The sequence below is a fragment of the Oncorhynchus tshawytscha genome, linkage group LG04, assembly GCF_018296145.1.
Source record: "Oncorhynchus tshawytscha isolate Ot180627B linkage group LG04, Otsh_v2.0, whole genome shotgun sequence".
In the NCBI taxonomy this organism is placed as follows: domain Eukaryota; kingdom Metazoa; phylum Chordata; class Actinopteri; order Salmoniformes; family Salmonidae; genus Oncorhynchus; species Oncorhynchus tshawytscha.
Genome location: NC_056432.1, coordinates 64,323,532 through 64,343,820, shown reverse-complemented (window position 1 = coordinate 64,343,820; position 20,289 = coordinate 64,323,532). Strand labels below are relative to the sequence as shown.

The 20,289-nt window shown below is 42.8% G+C and overlaps 3 protein-coding genes across 7 annotated transcripts in view; 2 read left to right on the top strand and 1 right to left on the bottom strand.

Annotated features, from left to right (window-relative positions):
• Nucleotides 1-12,867, top strand: part of LOC112249182 (E3 ubiquitin-protein ligase Arkadia) — a 41,196-nt gene extending 28,329 nt beyond the window's left edge. The window contains 13 exon segments of the mRNA XM_024418904.2: nt 1,686-1,843; nt 5,117-5,311; nt 5,443-5,795; nt 7,132-7,384; nt 8,133-8,348; nt 8,351-8,489; nt 8,641-8,766; nt 8,960-9,077; nt 9,531-9,611; nt 9,809-9,904; nt 10,223-10,315; nt 10,814-10,917; nt 11,323-12,867. Of these exon segments, the coding sequence (XP_024274672.2) occupies nt 1,686-1,843; nt 5,117-5,311; nt 5,443-5,795; nt 7,132-7,384; nt 8,133-8,348; nt 8,351-8,489; nt 8,641-8,766; nt 8,960-9,077; nt 9,531-9,611; nt 9,809-9,904; nt 10,223-10,315; nt 10,814-10,917; nt 11,323-11,443 (2,053 nt within the window). The 3' untranslated portion in view covers nt 11,444-12,867.
• A 2,516-nt stretch (nt 12,868-15,383) lies between these two features.
• On the top strand, nt 15,384-18,269 carry LOC112249181 (G2/mitotic-specific cyclin-B2). Of its 4 annotated transcripts, XM_024418903.2 has the most exons (8): nt 15,388-15,906; nt 16,286-16,402; nt 16,500-16,757; nt 16,844-17,002; nt 17,066-17,302; nt 17,482-17,622; nt 17,759-17,869; nt 17,992-18,269. In XM_024418903.2, exons 1-8 carry the CDS (start codon nt 15,880-15,882, stop codon nt 18,106-18,108), a joined length of 1,167 nt encoding a protein of 388 aa, XP_024274671.1. In that variant the 5' UTR covers nt 15,388-15,879; the 3' UTR covers nt 18,109-18,269. The 4 variants fall into 4 exon arrangements, with proteins under 4 accessions (XP_042176991.1, XP_024274670.1, XP_042176992.1 ...); XM_024418902.2 differs by having other exon boundaries at nt 15,385-15,906; nt 16,844-17,302; XM_042321058.1 differs by having other exon boundaries at nt 15,387-16,402.
• A 360-nt stretch (nt 18,270-18,629) lies between these two features.
• LOC112249575 (unconventional myosin-Ie) overlaps nt 18,630-20,289 on the bottom strand; it is a 51,756-nt gene continuing 50,096 nt past the window's right edge. For both annotated transcript variants that reach the window (XM_042321055.1, XM_042321056.1), the window contains one exon: nt 18,630-20,163. In XM_042321055.1, coding sequence (XP_042176989.1) covers nt 20,087-20,163 — 77 coding nt within the window. In that variant the 3' untranslated portion in view covers nt 18,630-20,086. The remainder of the gene's footprint in view (nt 20,164-20,289) is intronic.

Here is a 20,289-nt window from a genome sequence, read left to right as displayed (position 1 = left end):
TTACAAAATAATCCCAGGTCTATGTTGTGGGTAATTAGGTGCTTGTCCCTGGTGGGCTAGCCTGCTCCCTGGGCCCCGAGGTGGGCTAGCCTGCTCCCTGGGCCCTGAGGTGGGTTAGCCTGCTCCCTGGGCACTGAGGTGGGAGAGAGGAGGAGCAGGTGCCAATTACAGTGCAATCAAGCCACACCTCCTGTACTGGCTCTCTGTGTGTACCACCTTCAGTGCTGTGTGTGTGTGTGTGTGTGTGTGTGTGTGTGTGTGTGTGTGTGTGTGTGTGTGTGTGTGTGTGTGTGTGAGTGAGTGAACTGCCCCGCCCCATGGGACATGCCAAGGAGGCTTTTCTTCCTTTTTTCTGCATTGCCAACATCAGAAGTTGCACTAATAGGTTTTTGTTGCCTTCCTTAGAATGGCATTTCCTCTGCTGAGTGGTGTGAGTGGGGACACTCACGCCTGCTTATTAGAAGGACTTCTTAGGCCTACATGGCTGTGTGTGTGTATGGCCTTGCTATTGTTGTGCACACACACACACTGGTCTCACTGGAATAGCAGCAGCCCACCATGCTTGTCTGTAATCTTATTGTTTTAATGATGCAACCTGTGGTTTAGAGGTTCCAGCAGCAGCCATTTGTTGAGAGGAGCAAGGGCCTCTCTGCTCTTGGCTCTCCCCTTCCCTCAGCCTGATCTTGGCCCTCAGGCCTGGTTCACTGCTCTCTCTCTCTTCCCCAGCCTCATCTCTCCATGTCTCCATGACAGGCTGCTTTACGGCAGGCACTCTATCCCCTAGGCTCCCCCCTCTCATCCTGCTTTACGGCACACTGACACTCTCTAGACTCCCACATCACACTAGAGAGAGGAAGGCAGGAAGAACGAGTGAGGCAGTGATATGGGGAGAGAGGACGACTGCGAAAATTGAGCGAGGAAAGAGAGCGCAGTCAATGATGCACAATGGTTGTGACTTTAGCAAATATGCGTGGTTGATGAGGCTAAATGAGTTAGAGGTGTTTCTGTGTGTTGAATTGTGTTTTCCACAAGGTTGTTTTGGAGTTTAGTGGGTGTGGTGGATGAAACCATGTGTGTGATACAAACATGATCTTTCTGTGTGGTTCTCAAAGGTTTGCACAGCTGTGTGTGTCTCTCATGCGCACGGCTGTGTGTAGACTGTCTGTATGAATTAGCTGCAGCGCTTGCGCTCATGTCAGCTGGCTCTTATTTACATTCCAGCCAGGTGTTCCATTAAAGTGTGCTGATTTGGACTCAACACACAGAAAAAGCACTGTGGACAGTCCCCTGTCTCCAAATGACAATGCTTCAACTTTCCCTTTTACTACATGATAAATGACATCATAAAATGAACTGTTGTTCATATATTTATTTAAAAGACGATCAGGCTGGGAAAGCAAGAGATTTGCTTCGGGAGGAAAATTGGGCTGAGTTGTCTGGATTTTCTCACTTCTCCATGATGTCCTATGGACTGGGTCTCGTCCACTGACCACTGGTCTCCAGTGAGAGGGCTGTGTGGTCAGCAATATGTCATAGAATTGTTACAATACCGTAGCCCAGGGTCCAGATCACCTGGCATTATCAGAGTGGTCCCAGTCAGTCTGAACTGAAGCCTTGTTTAATCTGGTTGTTTACCCCCCTCTCCTCTCCGTCCTCGCTAACTGGCTGTGTGTTTGTGTCCACAGGCCTCGCTCGGTGGGGGGCCATGGCAGGATGTACTGGGGCCCCAGCTGCTCCCAGAACCGACCCCAGGAGCCCCGCAGCCGCCACCGCCTCTCTACCGTCATCCAGCCTCTGCGCCAGAGCGCAGGGGAGGTGGTGGACCTCACAGTGGATGAGGATGGTGAGCATGAGGACGTGCCGACCCGCAATACCACTCTGAGATGAACTATATGATGTAACAGTCACATAGAGGTCCTAGACTTAGACTCAGGCCTCTGTTTTTCCACTGTCTTTTCTTTCAATGCTAGGCTCATTTGTCTTTCAACACAAAGGTGAGTTTACAGTAGTCCTGTGAGGCATTTGTCCTCTTAAGAGGAACAGTCATTTTTATATGAACAACATACAAAGGGTTGCAAATACACTCTCTCTCTCTCTGTGTGTCTGTCTCACTCTCTCTCACACACACATACAGAGAAGCAAGTTTACTCTTGAGGCAGAAAGAAAATAGATCTGGTGATTATGTGTGTAAAAAATAATTTACATTGGGGAACAGCTTTTTCATAGATGCTGCATACGATAGCCGGACTGTCGCACAGCATATGAATGTGGATTTTGATGAGTCTAATGCTTTCTTACATGATCCAGCTCAACACTGCATAGGGAGTTGGGAAATATTACATGTCAAATGAAATACTCTCATTCACACTCTATTGTTTAATAGGATTAGATAGCTTCTTCCACACATCTCTCCAAACTTGCGAGTGAGTGGCTGTCGCTAACTTGAATAAGAATTGTCCTGTCATCACAATTCAATTTGAAATGTTCCCGTAAGCGAGCACTGTTTTAATAATGATTCATCTGTATCTTTTCATCAAATGGAGGGATATTAATATCGACCGTGCTCCTGAGAGCGTCTGCTCTTTCATTGGTTGACTTTTACACATCAACCCATTGCACTTCTGATGCATGTCGTTTCATACTGTCAATCCTATCATAAAATGTCACCGTGATGCCAGCCACTGGAGCAGTAGCCAGAAGCATGCTCTTCATTGTTAATGTGGATGCGTTAGGCACAAGGAATGAAATGCACCTGGCGGTGTTAAAGCTTTTGTGGGTAAAGAGGTTCACTCTGGATTTAGGGGATATACAGCTGACTCCTGATGAGTATAACCTACATTGAAGAGCTGTGTATTTAATCATCTCCAATTTATATACGTACATTATTCTCACCAGATGTATAGGCCTACTCCAGTTCAGTTCGTACATTCATGACAGCCCCAAGCCATTGCATATACACCTTTTTAAAAATGGGTTCTTTGTTTCAGTTTCCCTGTCTAGTTGTTAATTTGTTTTTATTTATTTAAATGAAAAACACATTATGAATTCTATTTATTATCATTTGAATATATCAGGTGTGGACTGACTGTTTTTGAAATGGCTTTACCATTCCAACATCCTGCATATCTCTGGCTAATGGCTATGTTTTCCCAGACCAGTTTGCCCTCTAACCTGAGGCATTAGCAAACCAGACCAAAGCATTAGTGTGACTTAAAAGACCAATTTGGTGCATTCTCTTTATTGTCTCGCACCGTGTGACTGATAACAGAATAACAGAGCGGTGTAAGATATGAGCGCATTTGCATTTCTTTGGAGGAGAAATTAATTTGTGACTATGAAAAGCAGATGGAGCTCACACTGTGGAATGCTAATGAGGTCTCTTCTTCTCCCTGGCTGCCAAGGCACTGCAGCCAGTCTACACACCAGGGTTTCCGTTAGCCGGTAATAGCCAGCTTTTGGGCGATTTAAAAATGTTTTTTTTTTTTTAATAGAAAAGCAGATAAAATTGCCGTGTGTATAGTAGGCTTACAGAGTGTACAAAACATTAGGAACACCTTAATATTCAGTTGAACCCCATTTAGCCCTCAGAACAGCCTCAATTCGTCGGGGCATGGACTCTAGAAGGTGTCGAAAGCGTTCCACAGTGATGCTGGCCCATGTTCACTCCAATGCTTCCCACAGTTGTCAAATTGGCCCTGATGTCTTTTGGGTGGTGGAACATTCTTGATGCACACGGGAAACTGCTGATCGTGAAAAATCCATCATCAGCGTTGCGGTTCTTGACACAAACCAGTGCTCCTGCTACTAGACCCTGTTCAAAGGCACTTAAATATTTTGTCTTGCCCATTCACTCTCTGAATGGCACACATAAAAATCCTTCTTTAACCTGTCTCCTCCCCTTTATCTACACTGATTTGAAGTGGATTTGACAAGTGACATCATAGTTTTCACCTGGATTCACCTGGCCAGTCTGTTATGGAAAGAGCATGTTTTGTTCACGCTGTGTATATTCGTTGTGTAGGGATATCTTATTTATTACACGCCTACAGCATACAGATACAGAGCCTTTGAGTGTAAAATCTGTCAGAGCGCGAGAGCTGCTGCTATAGCATCTCTAACAGTGAATGCTTAGGCAACAGAAGAACACAACTTCATCAGCGCGTCACACACCTCTTTGCAATGAGCTGGAGGCAGTATGCACTTTGAAACCATACTTAATTGTTTGAAACCTGAACATTTTAATACATATGAGGCATCTCTTACCTTGCTTCAAAGTAGCCGAGCCAAAATCAGACCATATCCGTGGAGACAATTATTTTATATCAACTTTATTTAATTGTCCAGTATTCCAAGGCGCAATCCTAGTCATATTAGCAAGTTGTTACATATTACATATCCCCTCTTTCTAAATTTCTGCAATCACGTGTGCAGTTTCCTTTTTGACAAGTGTTTTCCCGCTAATTGGGTTATTGAACGAACATTCCCGTGCAGCTTTCTGCATTGTGCGCATATCATAGTTGATCAACATTTTAAGCTGAACGTTCTGGTCTGTTACATCAGACTCATTGCTTTTTAAGGTTTGTTTTATGTAGCTTAGACATTACTGGCTGTAATGAATTTGGAATCTATCGTCCCACAACTATCCCAGAGTGTTTGGAACAGGCAATTTCTTTCTCAACAAGCTGACCAATAGAATAGGTCAAATGTTCTACTGTGGAGGATAGTAGATTGACAGGCTAGTGATTTTGCTGTTCGTTGGCTGAGGAAAAGTAGATGTGGACAGTTATTCTAACTTCTTTAAAGTGCACATCAGAATTTGGTAAGAAGGGCGGCACATCATTGCTTCCTTGACTTGCGTGTTCTGTTAGTGATTTCTGTCATTCTGAGCACTGTGGGTGGACGCTCTAATAGGTTATGCACCCAATGCATATGGGTCCGGTAAATTTCTCACATGTCCGGTAAATTAAAATGTTGCCGGTCAAATGTCCGGCACCACATTTTCCTAATGGAAACCCTGCCACACACACACACACACACACACACACAGATGGATGTGTGCTACGTAATGAATTCCCACCTATTAAATCTGTTTACCTGTCTCTTTTCCCTATCTCAGATCTCTCTGTTGTGCCATCCACCTCTGACAGCATTCACCCTCAGACTGTCAGCTCTTCCTCTTCATCCTCCTCTCATCATACCTCTACCTCAGAGCCCCACGATGCCCTAGGCCCCTCCACCAGCTGTCCTGGTCAAGGCCCAGCCCCAGACAGCACGCTGGCACAGGGGCCAAGGGGTACCGCAGGCACGGAGGGTAAGACAGACCATACACTCTCCAGAAAGCCATGATGTCAACCTTGTGTGCCTTTATAAGTTTAGTAATCTTCCCTGTGGGTCATCTATGAATAATGATTTAAGCTTAAAGGTGTTTTCCATCTCTATCAGATGAGAGCAGAAGAGGATCATCCGGCGTGGCAGGAGAGAGTGGGGGCACGGCCATGCCCAGGTTACCCTCCTGCTGCCCGCAGCACTCCCCCTGCGGAGGGCCCTCCCCTGGTCACATGACCATGGGCCATTCCAGCTGCCTGCAGGCCCAGCCCCCCCAGCAGCCGGGCTCCCAGCAGCACAGCCACGCCCACCACTTCCACCACCACCATCACCATGTGCCTCAGCACCCACCTCCACCCACTCTGCCCTTTCCTGAGCCCAGCTGCCCCCTAGAGAGGCCCACTGCCCTGCCTGCACCATGCAGAGGGGGAGGGGTCAGCAGCAGCAGCTCCACCCAATACCACGACCAGGTAGGCCTGAGCATCAACACCCTGTTGTTTTTTACGTTGTAGCATTGGAGGTTTGGCTGTTACTTCTGCTTCCTTTTTTTGATTTCCCCAACTTTAATATATCGACCAGAGAATTTATGCATTTCTTATAGCAGTAACATTTTATAAATATATTCCATATTAAAATTAGATTTTTTTTTAAGTCATGAAAGTATTTGATCATATTTTCTTTCTTGCCCAAAATCTATAAAAGTAGGCTAAATGAATAGAATCTGAGGAGATAGAAGGCTGCCCTTTCCTCCCACAATAGCTGGAGATAAATTCGGAATCATTTATAGTTTTAGTAAACCATGCAAGCCATGTTCTCCCTGGGAGATGTCACCATTGCATTCAAATGTATCTTTGACTAAGTCTTTGTGTGTCTAAACAAACGGCTCCATCAATATCTGCCAATGAATCAGATTCAAGGTGATTAAAAAGGATTAAAGAAGGAAAAAACAGAATAGGAACTGAAACAGACAAATAACTGGTATCTTAACAAAAACATTGTAAAGGAACTAGCTGGCAACCTCCCTTGAAGCCAGATTCACCGCTGAATAATTTAAATTCTGCTAATTGTTAGGAGCTGCTGGATTGTATTATTTACCATCAAAGTGGAGCAGTGTGTGGTTAAAGTGTAATGAGTTGGGTTGGGGTTGAGAGGGCTGTATCTAGAGGTCAGGTTAGGGGCTCCCTCCATAGACCTCCGTCTCTCTGTCTTGATACTCTCTGATTCCTACATAATTCATGCAGGGCTGGGGCAAGTATTCAAAACTGGGCCGTCAGGTCTCTACCATGAAAAGGAGGAAGTAGTTTCATGGGTGAGGCAAAATACTGTGCCCTTTGATGGGCTTGGCCTACATGTTGATACCGCCCTCAGCTACAGCTCAGAGAAAGGAGACATACTGCCTGCATAAGGTGAATAAGTCATGTTTTATGCATCAGTCTAAATATGATTATTTATTTGAATAATTCAACGAGGGAGGGCTGCTACTATGATTTGAAACTCCATCACTTAGATTGCACTTACTCAGCCGGTTTACTGCAGCCTAAACTGTGAAGCCCATTGTCTTGTACTTGTATCTTGTGCTTTGTGCTGGCTGGACCATGAAGCCCTGTGGTTTTAGTTTAGTGTTTTACTGGTTAGTTATATATTCTGTCACTACAGAGATCAGAGTCAGACAGTAGCACCATAACATCATAGTCTGGTTCTACTCTCTCCATACCTCCCCTCCCTGTATCTCTCACCCCTATTCTTTCCTTTTCATTTCCCTCCTCTCCTCTCCAACCCTCCTGTCTCTGTCTCTCCCCTCCCAAGCAGACTCTGCCGGTGGACCTGAGCAACAGTGGCTTGCGGAGTAGCGGCTCCGGTAGTTTCCATGGCACCTCAGCCTTTGACCCGTGCTGTCCAGGCTCCACGTCTCGGCCCGCTGCCTACAACTCCCAGAATGCAACGGGGCCAGGGCCCAGCCAGCCCAGCGCAGTGGTGGACTCCTTCAGCTCAGCCATGGTGGCCCAGCCTCAGCCACAGCCACAGCTATCCACCTGTAGGCACTTCATGCACCCCTCCTGTGAGTAGAGCTACATCTGTACCAAAAGGGAGATGGCCTTTTATTTTGGTGGGTGAAGTTATTTTGGGGTTAGATTTGTGTGGTTTCTAATGTTTAAGTGTTGATTTGATAGGAAAATGAAATGCTGCAGTAGTAACTATAATGTGTTATTCCCATGCAGAACCTGCATACTACTGTACTAAACATGTGAGCCTTTAGGATATATACAGTAACTATTACCACCAGACCTTGAAAGATTATGCCGACAACAGCACTCTTGAAACCCAGTGCTAATAGTAATTAAGAGAAACACCTGATGTTTAATGTGCTAAGTGCTGCGGGTGTGCTACCAAACAGGCCCCGTTAATTGCTGATTCTCCTCAGAATAGCTCTGTTTGGAATGAGGAGTGTGGCGGTGCTCCCTGGTGGGGCCATATTTAGAGGGATAATTGGAACTGTTGGCACACCTGTCTAGTGCCTACACTCAGTCACGTCAGACAGTCATTCCTGCTCCGGCCCCCTTCTCTCTGCAGTAGGGAGCAAGACAGACAGACAGAGGCTGGGTCTGTCCGGGGTCTCAGGTGGGAGACTTGCTCAGCACAGGGAGCAGCCAGCCAGGCAGCATGTTTCAGTGAGGAGAGTCATAACTGATGATGATGATGATCAGGTGTCATCATTAGGAAGGGGACTTAAAGGCGATCTGGTAAGGTGTTACTAACTACTTATCAACTTTCTCCCACCATTCTCGCTCTGTCTCTCTGACACCCAGACGCCCCCCTGGCACGCTCCCTGCACCACCAGCCCTCTAACACCTGCCCCCATTCCCATGGTAACCCTCCTCCCCCTCCTCAGCCCACTCCACAGGGTGACTACGTCATCCCCCACCCCGTCCATCCCTTCCACACGCCCCTGCCTTCCCACCCCCTGGCCACGCCGTGCCCCCGCCCCCCTGCCCCTCTGCCTGCCCACCACCTCACAGGCTCCAGTGCCCCCAACACCTGCCCGCGGAGCACCAGGCCCTGCAGCACCACATGCCCGCACTGGGGACCTCTGTGCAGAGGCTGCACCAGCACGAGATGCTGCAGAGGATGGAGGTTCAGAGACGCAGGATGATGCAACACCCCACGTGAGTGTAGCCTCTGGCCCCGGTCCAACCTGTCTGATGGAAGCAACACAACTGCAAGCACAGACAGTAGCATCCAATTGTCTGATTACAAGGACAATATTATGGTATTTTCCCTCTTGTGTTTCTGATAAACCTCTCTCTCTGTCTCCAGACGAGCACATGAGCGCCCCCCTCCACACCCCCACAGAATGCACCCCAACTACGGCCATGGCCATCACATCCACGTGCCCCAGACCATGTCGTCCCACCCACGCCAACCTGAGCAGAGGACTGCGTGGTCAGTACCATTTAGAGCAGTTGAGGGCCAATGTTTTGCTTGTAGGGCCAAGAGTTTTATTTTTACCGACGTATATGTGGCCTGCTGTGCACTACGGATATAGTCAGTCACTCATCTTCACTGTTGAAATGGCACCTGTGACGTCAATGTCTGAGTTGATGATGACTGTTGTTGGTCTGGTTCTCTTCTGTAGGGAGCTGGGTATCGAGGCTGGAGTGACCGTGGCGCCATATCCTTCAGGACACCTGCACCCTCACCTGCCCCACTACCACCCTCCCCCAAGACTGCACCACTTCCCCATCCCCTTCATGGTGAGTGCACGACTGGCACCCTCACTCTAAGCACACGTGCCTACGTTAGAATACATGAGAAGTATGGCTTAGATGAATGATGCTAGCCCTCTATTTATAACATCTGTTATTTCAGGGATGGTTTGTTGGGCCACATGAATAATGCATTGGCAATTATGGCATTTCTCGTGCATATTCAACATAACCAGTTGCCTGAAATCAATGGATGCCCCTTTGAAAAGATGTTGAAAGTTAATGCACAATGTCCGAAAATATGAAATTGTGAGACTTCTGCGGTTATCAAAAATGCCATTTGTGGCAATGCTAGCTGGAATTTATACCCATGTCGAGCAGTGTCAGCCGACTTAATTGATAATGCTATATGTGCTTCATGAACTGTAGCCCACAGAAACAAATGACTGTACTCCACTGAAGTGAACATATTTCCATGGAATTGTTTTGCCTCCCTCACAGCACACTGGCATGTCTGAAGTAACCTACCCGCACATTCGCTACATCTCATCCAGAATGACTGGATTTGGACGAACTTATGAGGTGACACTTGATTAGTAAAGAGCTAGTAGCTAGTGCCTGGAGTTTTTCCTGCTCAGGTTAGGTGGTGAGGAAACACTCCTGGCCCTGGTAATTAGTTATGAAGGAGTTGAGAGTGTGTTATGGCTGTGGATAATGAGCTGTGTGGAACTGAGTTGGCACAGTCTCATGTTGGGTTGTTTTCCTGCCCTTTTCCTCAGGATCTGCTGCATTTAGAGGAGAGATTGGGGACTGTGAACCGAGGGGCGTCTCAGGGAACCATAGAGAGGTGCACTTACCCACACAAGTACAAAAAGGTGAGAGCACTCCTATAAAAGTGTGTGTGCGTTTCAGAACATATCCTATGTAATGTAGTTTGATGTGATGTATTTTGTGCATGTCTGCACAAGATTTTATTCTGGGACAGAGTGCACACTCGGTGGTTATTTTGTGCTCCTTTCAAAATATGAATGTAATGTTATCGTTAAATCAGATGCTGTAGAAACTAGAAATTGAAACTAGAAATTGTCCTTTCAGCCAATGTTTCAGCCTTAGAAAACATTGTAGGGAAAGATTCCATCTAGTTTTCCAAATGTATTTAAATAAGTAACCTAATAACCTGCTGCCCAATACAGAAGGTGTTGGAGACTGAGCGAGACATTGACGAACAGTTAACCCCTGAAGCATGGGCAACTATTGGGAAAAATATGCACGCAACCTCAGACTCGGTGAGAAAAAAATGAACAAATTCAATTTGGAAACATGTCTCTGCTCATTTATAGTTGTTAATGGTAGTAGTGTTGGGGCCAAGGGGATTCGGCAGTAGAAACATTTTAGAGATTTTTTGGAATATTTATTTAAATATTTTTTTAAAAATCCATATTATCTTGATCATAGGGATGACATGTTTTGTAGCCAGGACAAAATGACCATTCTCTCTGTCCTCATAGGGATATGTGTTCACCCTCATAATGCTTGTACTGTGTACAGTAAGCCCTCTATCAGTCATAAAGGATAGTTTATTCGCAAGTTGGGTCTGTACCTGTAATGTTTACAGCCTGTGAACCCTGAATACATTTATCGTGTTTGACGGTAACCCTCATAGAATGGTCTCAGCCTTCCCTGTTTAATACGTCTTTATAATGTGAATAAGAGTGGTCTTTGTTTGAACTTTGTTTTTGGTGCTGTGTATCTATAATGGTGTTTTCCAATGTTTTCATTAACAGAGAAAGCTGCATGGTAAGCAAGAAGAAGATGAGGGGGCGGACGAAGACACAGAGGAGAAATGCACCATCTGTCTGTCAATACTGGAGGAAGGGGAGGACGTCAGGTACAGTTATACTGTAGCGTGTGTGTTTTAATGCGGGGCTGTTTTTGTGTGAGAACGACCACTCCTTTCCCACATTTTCTCTTCATATGCCGTGGAGATTTTCTCAACACCCAAATATAGTAATCAGCAGAAAAGCCAATCCTTTGAGTGTCTGAAAATGACTGGTCTCAGAGGACATTTCTGGAGCTCAACTTATGTGCTCATGTGATCAAGTGAGTTTCTGCCCTCTGTTGGTGTAATGTAAGAACTGTAATGTGTGAATGCTAAGTTTCTATTTTTCAACAAACCAAATTAAACTAATTGTGTTCATTGTCATTTAATTCCTTATTCATTCCATTGTCATTTCATTCATTATGAAGATGAAATTCAAAGTCTATGTCTAACAATATATTCTCTCTTCCACAGACGCCTACCTTGTATGCATCTCTTCCATCAACTGTGTGTGGACCAATGGCTCCTCACCAATAAGAAGTGCCCCATCTGCAGAGTGGACATCGAGGCGCAGTTGTCTGCCGTTGAGAGTTGATGCTGTTTTTCTAACAACTCTTTGTTGGAATTTTCTTTTATTGTTGTTTATTGTTTGAATTTTTCTTCAGTACTGCAGTCAACCAAAGAGGGCATGAATTACCTGCGCAGATCCACTATGAGAAAATAAAAACTTCAGGCTAAAGAAGTGTTGAGCCTAGAGTGCCAGCTATCACACAGTACAATACTGATTGAATTGACATCTCCATTAAGGATTTAAAATGTTATTGTATTTATAAAGCTTTTATGTAGCTTTTGATTGTTTCCTCGTGTCATATTTTTTTTTTTTTTTTTTTTTTTTTTTTGGCTGGCCTCGCAATGCATTTCTTTGCACATATATTGTGGGCTTCTCACGGCCTAACAACTTGCAGGTGAGGATAGCTGCTCTAGTAAAGAAGCATTTCTATATACCTAATGCCTTGCTTTACTGGAGTAGAATGTCAACCTCCATTTAAAAACATTGCAGGACTCATTTTACCAATCATTGTATTGATTAGTTTATGTTTAGACAATGTGGTTTGCTAGTGGAAGATGTTTCTAAGAAGGTAAATCAAGACATTCCTTAATTAGGAAAATATCATGTTAAACTGATCAGCTGCTGTATTTGTGTTCACCCAGTATTTCTAGAGTGGGAATAAACTCAAACTTCACCTCACCTCCCAGAAAATGCACATGCGTGTCTTACACCTCCCCTGCACCACCTTGATTTGACTAAACACCATTCACAAGTCATCTAATGTATTTTAGAGAAAAAGAAAATGAATGTCACATCTGTTCTTGACTGTTCTTTTTCAATGGAATGATTGTTGAGGTCTGCTGAGGATACAGTCTCTGTGTTCTGTTTGGATTTCTCCCTCAGACAGGCCCCAGATGGAAAACTGGGTTCTATAAGGGGATCTCAGGCCCACAGATGCAACCAGTTTCACATGAGCCTGCAACCTGGGGATATCTGTTGTTTGGAACTGGGAATGGCGTTGGTTTATCCTTGCTTTTAGTTTATCCCCGTTTCTTTTTTCAGAGGGAAATACACCGATCAGCTCAGAATAATAAATAAGTAGCTGATTATTCTTACAACCCAGATCATTGTTCTTACCCACACTCCCTCTCTCTCTCTCTGTAGCTGTGCAGCAGCAATCTCTCTTTGCTGCCATTGAAAAGATAACACTAATATTATTCTCGACTTGCTAACTTGCATATACTTGCACAAGAGAGAACAGACAGGAGTGTTGTAAAGAGAGTGCGCTGAGGCCATGTATTTCCACTCTGATTGCTGAGTTTTGGAGAAAAAATAATAATTTTGAATGGAGTGTTGGAATGCAGTACTTATGGCAGGTATCCATGCATTCATAGACTTAATGGCACCAGGATGATATTCCATGGGATTTATATTAGTTTTAAAATAATATTAATAAAGTTAGAACTCTTTCCTGTGTCTGTTTATTTGTGTCTTACCATTCACCTATGCATGTTGGTCCATATTTCACAACTGCATGTTGAGGGATCTACTATCAACAAAAAATATTGGTAACATTTGGTATTCACACCCCTTGACTTTTTCCAAATGTTGTGTTCCAGCTTGAATTTAAAATGGATTACATTTGGATTTTTTGTCAGTGGCCTATACTCAATGCCCCATAATGTTAATCAAATGGAATTCATTTTTTATTTTTACTAATTAAAAATGAAAAGCGGAAATGTTATGGGTCGATAAGTATTCAACCTTTTTGTTATGACAAGCCTCAAGTTCTCCGTGTGCAATAATAGGGTTTAATGTGATTTTTGAATGACTACCTCATCTCTGTACCCCACACATACAATTATCTGTAAGGTCCCTCATTTAAGCAGTGAATTTCAAACACAAATTCAACCACAAAAAGCAGGGAGGTTTTCCAATGCCTCGCTAAGAAGGGCTCCTATTGGTTGATTGTGATTGTGGACTTCAGGAAACAGCAGAGGGAACACCCCCCTATCCACATCGATGGAACAGTAGTGGAGAGGGTAGCAAGTTTTAAGTTCCTCGGCATACACATCACAGACAAACTGAATTGGTCCACTCACACAGACAGCATCGTGAAGAAGGCGCAGCAGCGCCTCTTCAACCTCAAGAGGCTGAAGAAATTCGGCTTGTCACCAAAAGCACTCACAAACTTCTACAGATGCACAATCGAGAGCATCCTGGCGGGCTGTATCACCGCCTGGTATGGCAACTGCACCGCCCTCAACCGTAAGGCTCTCCAGAGGGTAGTGAGGTCTGCACAACGCATCACCGGGGGCAAACTACCTGCCCTCCAGGACACCTACACCACCCGATGCTACAGGAAGGCCATAAAGATCATCAAGGACATCAACCACCCGAGCCACTGCCTGTTCACCCCGCTGTCATCCAGAAGGCGAGGTCAGTACAGGTGCATCAAAGCTGGGACCGAGAGACTGAAAAACAGCTTCTATCTCAAGGCCATCAGAATGTTAAACAGCCACCACTAACATTGAGTGGCTGCTGCCAACACACTGTCAATGACACTGACTCTACTCCAGCCACTTTAATAATGGGAATTGATGGGAAATGATGTAAATATATCACTAGCCACTTTAAACAATGCTACCTTATATAATGTTACTTACCCTACATTATTCATCTCATATGCATACGTATATACTGTACTCTATATCATCGACTGCATCCTTATGTAATACATGTATCACTAGCCACTTTAACTATGCCACTTGGTTTACATACTCATCTCATATGTATATACTGTACTCGATATCATCTACTGTATCTTGCCTATGCTGCTCTGTACCATCACTCATTCATATATCCTTATGTACATATTCTTTATCCCCTTACACTGTGTATAAGACAGTAGTTTTTTGGAATTGTTAGTTAGATTACTTGTTCGTTATTACTGCATTGTCGGAACTAGAAGCACAAGCATTTCGCTACACTCGCATTAACATCTGCTAACCATGTGTATGTGACAAATAAAATTTGATTTGATTTGATTTGATAACCTTAAACACAGTTGCTTACAAAGAAGACGGTACATGTTCCTGATTGGCCAAGTCACAGATTTGACTTAATTCTGCTTGAATATCTATGGCAAGATTTGAAAATGGTTTTCTATCATTGATCAAAAACCAATTTGACAAAGCTTGAAGAATTGATTTTAAAAATATGGGCAAATATTGTATAATCCAGTTGTGCAAAGCTCTTAGAGACTTACCTAGAATGACTCCGTAATTGCTGCCTTAAAGGCTGCCAAAGGTGATTGTAACATGTATTGACAGGGTGTGAATACTAATGTAAATTAGATGTTTATGTATTTAATTGACAAAAAACAAGCAAAAAATATATAAAAACATGTTTTCTCTAGATGATAGGGTGAGAAAAAAATTATCTATTTAATCCATTTGGAATTCAGGCTGTAACACAACAAAATGTGGAGTAAGTCAAGGGGTATGAATGCTTTTTGAAGGCACTGTAGATGTGATATAGCAGTACTAAAAATGCCTATTCAGCTCCTGCGTATAAACTGTTTATAATCTGTAGTCCTTATGGCGAATCATCAAGTAAAGATTAACTGATGTATCCATCCATGTAACCAATAAGCCTGCAGCAAGTATAAATAAAAACCTATTTTATGCATTCTATGTAGATTTTATGAATATTCCCCTTACTTATTACTACTCATCAATCAGTGAAGACCAAGTGTAGTGTTTAGCCAAGAGTAGCCAATATTAGCATTTTGGTCAATTCATAGAATATATGTTATTTTGGCCAAGTGGATATATCAGCAATATATAAATATAGGAATATTTTACACTATTGTGGAGAGATGTACTGCTTGGATTCTTTACCAATAACAGAAATAAGTTTAAACAATTTTATGTAATTCATTTAATTATTATTTTGGCCAAATTTCATATTCACAAATATTCATTTACAAACAAAACACCACATTTTCTTACCTTACAAAAATTAATTGTACTATATTTTAAGACAATTAAATAATCTACTAACAAAAAAACTGTTAGAATTATAAGTGTATGTATATCCCTTAAGGTCCTTGTGTAATATGATATTGTACCCCCTAGCCCAATTGTCCTTTGTATCTTATTTATGTATACTTGTGTTCCCCCATTTACTTTCTGTATTGATTTGTTGTTGAAAAAAAAGAAAAGAAATTAGATCTGTTCTGATTGTGTGACGTCATTCGTGATTTCTCTTTGGCAACCAATGAAAGAGGTGCATTCTATGAAGCGGTATCCAATTAGAATCAACAGAGCGGTATTTGAATGACTGTGGAATTGTTCGTTGAGACTTGTTTACTTGGGCCTTGTGTCTGTGGAGATAGCGAGCAAACAACAGAACTAAAAGCTGAGTTTTGCCCATTATAGCTAGCTATCTAACTGCCTTGTTTTTAACAAAGCGTAAAGATGTCGTCATTGGAAGTTCGTGCTGCGGTGAGTTTTTACAATATGGACAAGCTAATGTGTTTTTGTGTGCATGTTACTCACAGCTAACGTTAACGTTACTTGCGCTTGTTAAAGTAATACGGCTTCGTAGTTATCTGCTTTCAGCTTGCTATTTTTAGTTTAGCTAGCCAATATTTATCTAGTAGGTAAGCAAATAAAATGCCAACATTGAGTTATTTAACCTGCCTGAACATCTAGCTAGGTAGGTTACCTAGTGTAATGTGGCATGGTTAAATCGAACGTTTTTGTCAATAACTGACGACTTTAGTAGTCGGCAGTTTCTTTGTTAGCTAGCAAGCGATGCATAACTTGTATTATATTTTTTGTTCACATGGTTGGTTTGACGGGTCATTTTTGTCTTAAACAGTTATGGAACGCAGACAACCCAGCACTAATGGGAAAAGCAAACGTAGCTGGAGCAAGAAGGGCTGTGCTTGGAGAGCTGTCCAACTTTCCCAATGCCAGCAAAGCGGTGCCGTCCAAGGTATGTTGTCTTTCACGGCATTATTTGGTCCATTGTCTGATTTCACTTGCTACTCGCCCAGATCGTCCTCAAATATGCCTCTCTAAACTCTCTACAGAAGACTGTTGCTGCTGCTAAGGCTTCAACCAAACAATCTATGAACCAGAAAGACCAGCCAGCAGCTGTTCGGACTAAACGTTCCCCAGTTCCTCAGCCTGAAGAGTCTGCTAACGTGTCCATGAAAGAAGAGGAATTGTGTCAGGCGTTCTCAGTAGCTCTACTTGCTGTAGAAGACATTGATGAAGGGGATTCAGACATGCCACAACTGTGCTCTGAATATATAAAGGATATCTATGGATATTTGCAGTGCCTTGAGGTAACTTGTGCTTTCTCTCTAGAATAACATGGGGCTGACTTGTTAAATATTTTGTACTGGTTTATCTTGTCTTCCTTTCTCAACAGACCCAGCAGTCTGTCCGGCCCAAGTACATGGATGGCTATGAGATCAATGGACGAATGCGCGCTCTCCTGATTGACTGGCTGATTCAGGTGCATTCCAGGTTCCAGCTACTGCAGGAGACTCTATATTTGACTGTGGCCATCCTGGATCGCTTTCTTCAGGTAAGCCTTGTTAAAAAAAATGGTATATTCCTGTTTACTTTTTCTAACCCCTCTCTTATCAAGGTGCAAACTATCGGCCGCAAGAAGCTCCAGCTGGTTGGCGTGACTGCCATGTTGTTGGCATCCAAGTATGAAGAGATGTATTCCCCGGAAATTGGTGATTTCGTTTACATCACAGACAATGCATTCACCAAGGCCCATATTCGTGAGATGGAACAGATGATTCTGCACAGTCTGAACTTTGAGCTTGGACGGCCTCTACCCCTACACTTCCTCAGGAGAGCCTCCAAGGCTGGCAATGTACGTTCAATGACATGCATGTTTTCATAGTTTTTTCTTTACTGGTGTAGTTATTAAAATTGCCTATTGACATGAACTGGAATTAATTGTTAGAGGTCAAAAAGCAATCAACTGACGGGTTACCAGAAGGTTACAGTATTACTTGCATGCAGTGGCTTAACCAATGGTTGTCTTTTCAGGCTGATGTTGAGAAGCACACACTAGCCAAATACCTCATGGAACTGACCCTCCTTGACTATGACATGGTGCACTACCATCCTTCTGAGATTGCTGCTGCAGCCTTGTGCCTCTCCCAGCTGCTGCTTGATGAGCTCAACTGGGTAAGCTGCTGTCTCCTGGAAATTATTGGGATGTTTATGGGATGTGTCCACTCGAATTATCATAGATTACGTTCAAACAAATTTGGTGCTAGCACCAGGTATGGTCAATTTACTATTGGTTATGCTTCTTGTGCAGACTCTAACGCAGGAGCATTACTCTACCTATAATGAGAACCACCTCAAGCCAATCATGCAGCACATCGCCAAAAATGTTGTCTCTGTCACTGAAGGGCGAACAAAGCTTCAGGTAAGTTGTCTGATAGCTTGACTTTGCTCTAGTGATTTTAATCTTAAACCATTGGATTTGGGTAATATGATACATGCCAGATCTTGGAAAGAACCTGAACCATTGACTAACTTGTGTTCCAGGCTGTCAAGAACAAGTATGCAAGCAGCAGGCTAATGAGGATCAGCCTCATCCCTCAGCTGAAGTCTGCTGTTGTAAATGACATGGCTGCTGCTCTGCTCCCAGAACATAAACCCTGATGTGTGATTAGACTGATTCTTAATCTGCTGCACTTTATTTTTTAACTTGTTTTTTGTCTTTAAGAATCTATTGTGAGATGTCCTTTTTAGACTGCTGCTTTTAAGTACATGTAAATATTTAAATTTGTACAAATAAACGTTTTGAACCATCTTAAACATCACCTGTAGTCAAAGTACTAACACTCACTCCAAATGTGATCAGGAGTATAATGCAATTTATACACAACTAATAGTTGTGCTACAGTAACATTATGGGCCAGCCATTTCATTAAGACATGTAACTTTAACTTGAAATGAAGTACAGTATAATGGTCAAGTTTATTGGCATGTACTGCGTGTTGACTTTTCTGTAGGGTTTTACAGCCCTGTGTTCCTAAACAAATGGCATGTAGTCTCGCCAATGCTTATTGACCAACTGGTTAAGTTGGCAAAGCTACAAACACCTAGGCCCAAGCTATGGGTAATTAGTAAGGAAAGTAGTATGTCCTGTCCACCTAGAGCAGGATGGGAAAGAGGCCTGGTTGAGTGTTTATGCAAAAATCACTGTCTTTAATTACATGAAATGCAGCTTAACTACATTAGTACATGCTTTAAGTAATTTGCCAGAATGTATTTTCCACCATACAGGACCACAATTGCCTATGCCTGTAAAAAAAAAAAGAATCCAATGTTTTAGGGCTCTATTCAATCCATAGTGCTGATGATCTGCTGCAGCTCTTAGACAACATTCACGGTAAACGCTTCATGACGGCTCAATTGGAAATGAACACAGCTCTTTCACGCTACTTCGGTGATATTGCTTGAATCCAGCCCTTAATGAGTGATTTCATAAATGGAGAACGTGAAAGCTGTGGAAAACATGATCAATGGAATTCATCTTTTACTTCCACCTGAAAGGACAAACTAGTCTGACCCATACTGTGCACTAAAATCTACATAAAAAGCACAATTTTAACAGTGGACTTAATTCCTAAATGTGAAGATGTACATACAGTATACCTAAAATTTAATAACAGGCATTTTAGATCCATGTAAACAAATTATTCTCCAGTAACATGGCCCATCTCTGGTTTGGCAACCTTTCAAAATATGTAATTATTAGCTGTGGCAGGAGTGACCAGTCTGTCCAAGTTAATACCTGTAGCTACTGATAAAGTGCTTATAAACCAGACAATACACTAAGTTCTACGGATATTACTTGCATTTTGGAAATAAGAGCAGGGGATTCCTGAAGACTTACCTATTGAAAGTTATACTGCATTTCCTTTTCCCACAAGTGATTGCATCTGTTTAGCTGACCATTAACAATTGGCATTGTTTTGAGCACTTAGTTATCGAACCCATTTGATCATCGTTTTTATGGTGAAATGCATTGCTGAAGTTTATAAAATCACAGTGCAATGAACTATTAATGTCCATTTGATGTAAATGTCTTGTCAACATATTTTTTTTTATAGCCAATACATCTAAATTCAGCTTAGCAGCACAAATCCCCTTTAAACAATTATCTGAAACAGACAGTGGCTTCTTGGAAACAACCCAGAATTCATGTTGAAACCCTTTCATTTCCAAAATGAGAAATATGAAAAATGTAGTTACAACCTGGTTCCACATATCATGCATATAATTTATATGCATCCAAAATATCACCTTATAACCATAGCGAGGTGAAAAAGGAGGGAGAATGTAGAAAGCTATATAAATACAATAAATATTTGTTCAGTGCTCACAGGGATGGTGTAGCGATTTGCCCTCCGATCCTCATAAAAATAGAACTTCATTGCAAGCATGACATTCGTCTGTCCAGAACAACAGGAAGTTACATCCAGATGAAGGCTACAGTGCAGGAGTGGTGAAAAAAGTCAGTTTCTCTCTTCTCTCAAAATCCCTGTTTTGTAGCTCTATCTCCTCCCTTCAGTCAGTAGAGGTGTGTACTTCTCTTCTGGTGATTGACAGTCAGCTGTTATTCATACAGCTCCTAGATCTTGCTGACGTAGTTGTTGGGGAACAGGCCTTGCTTTGCCCGTAGCCTCCCCGTCCACCAGCCAGAAGCATCTGATCAAGAAGGAAGACTTAGCTTACAATGGGACCAAAGTGTTACATTTTTAAGTGTGAAGGAGTTAAAGTGCAAATGTTTTATGCACCCCACACCAACCAAAATCCAATCATTTTCCCTTTGTG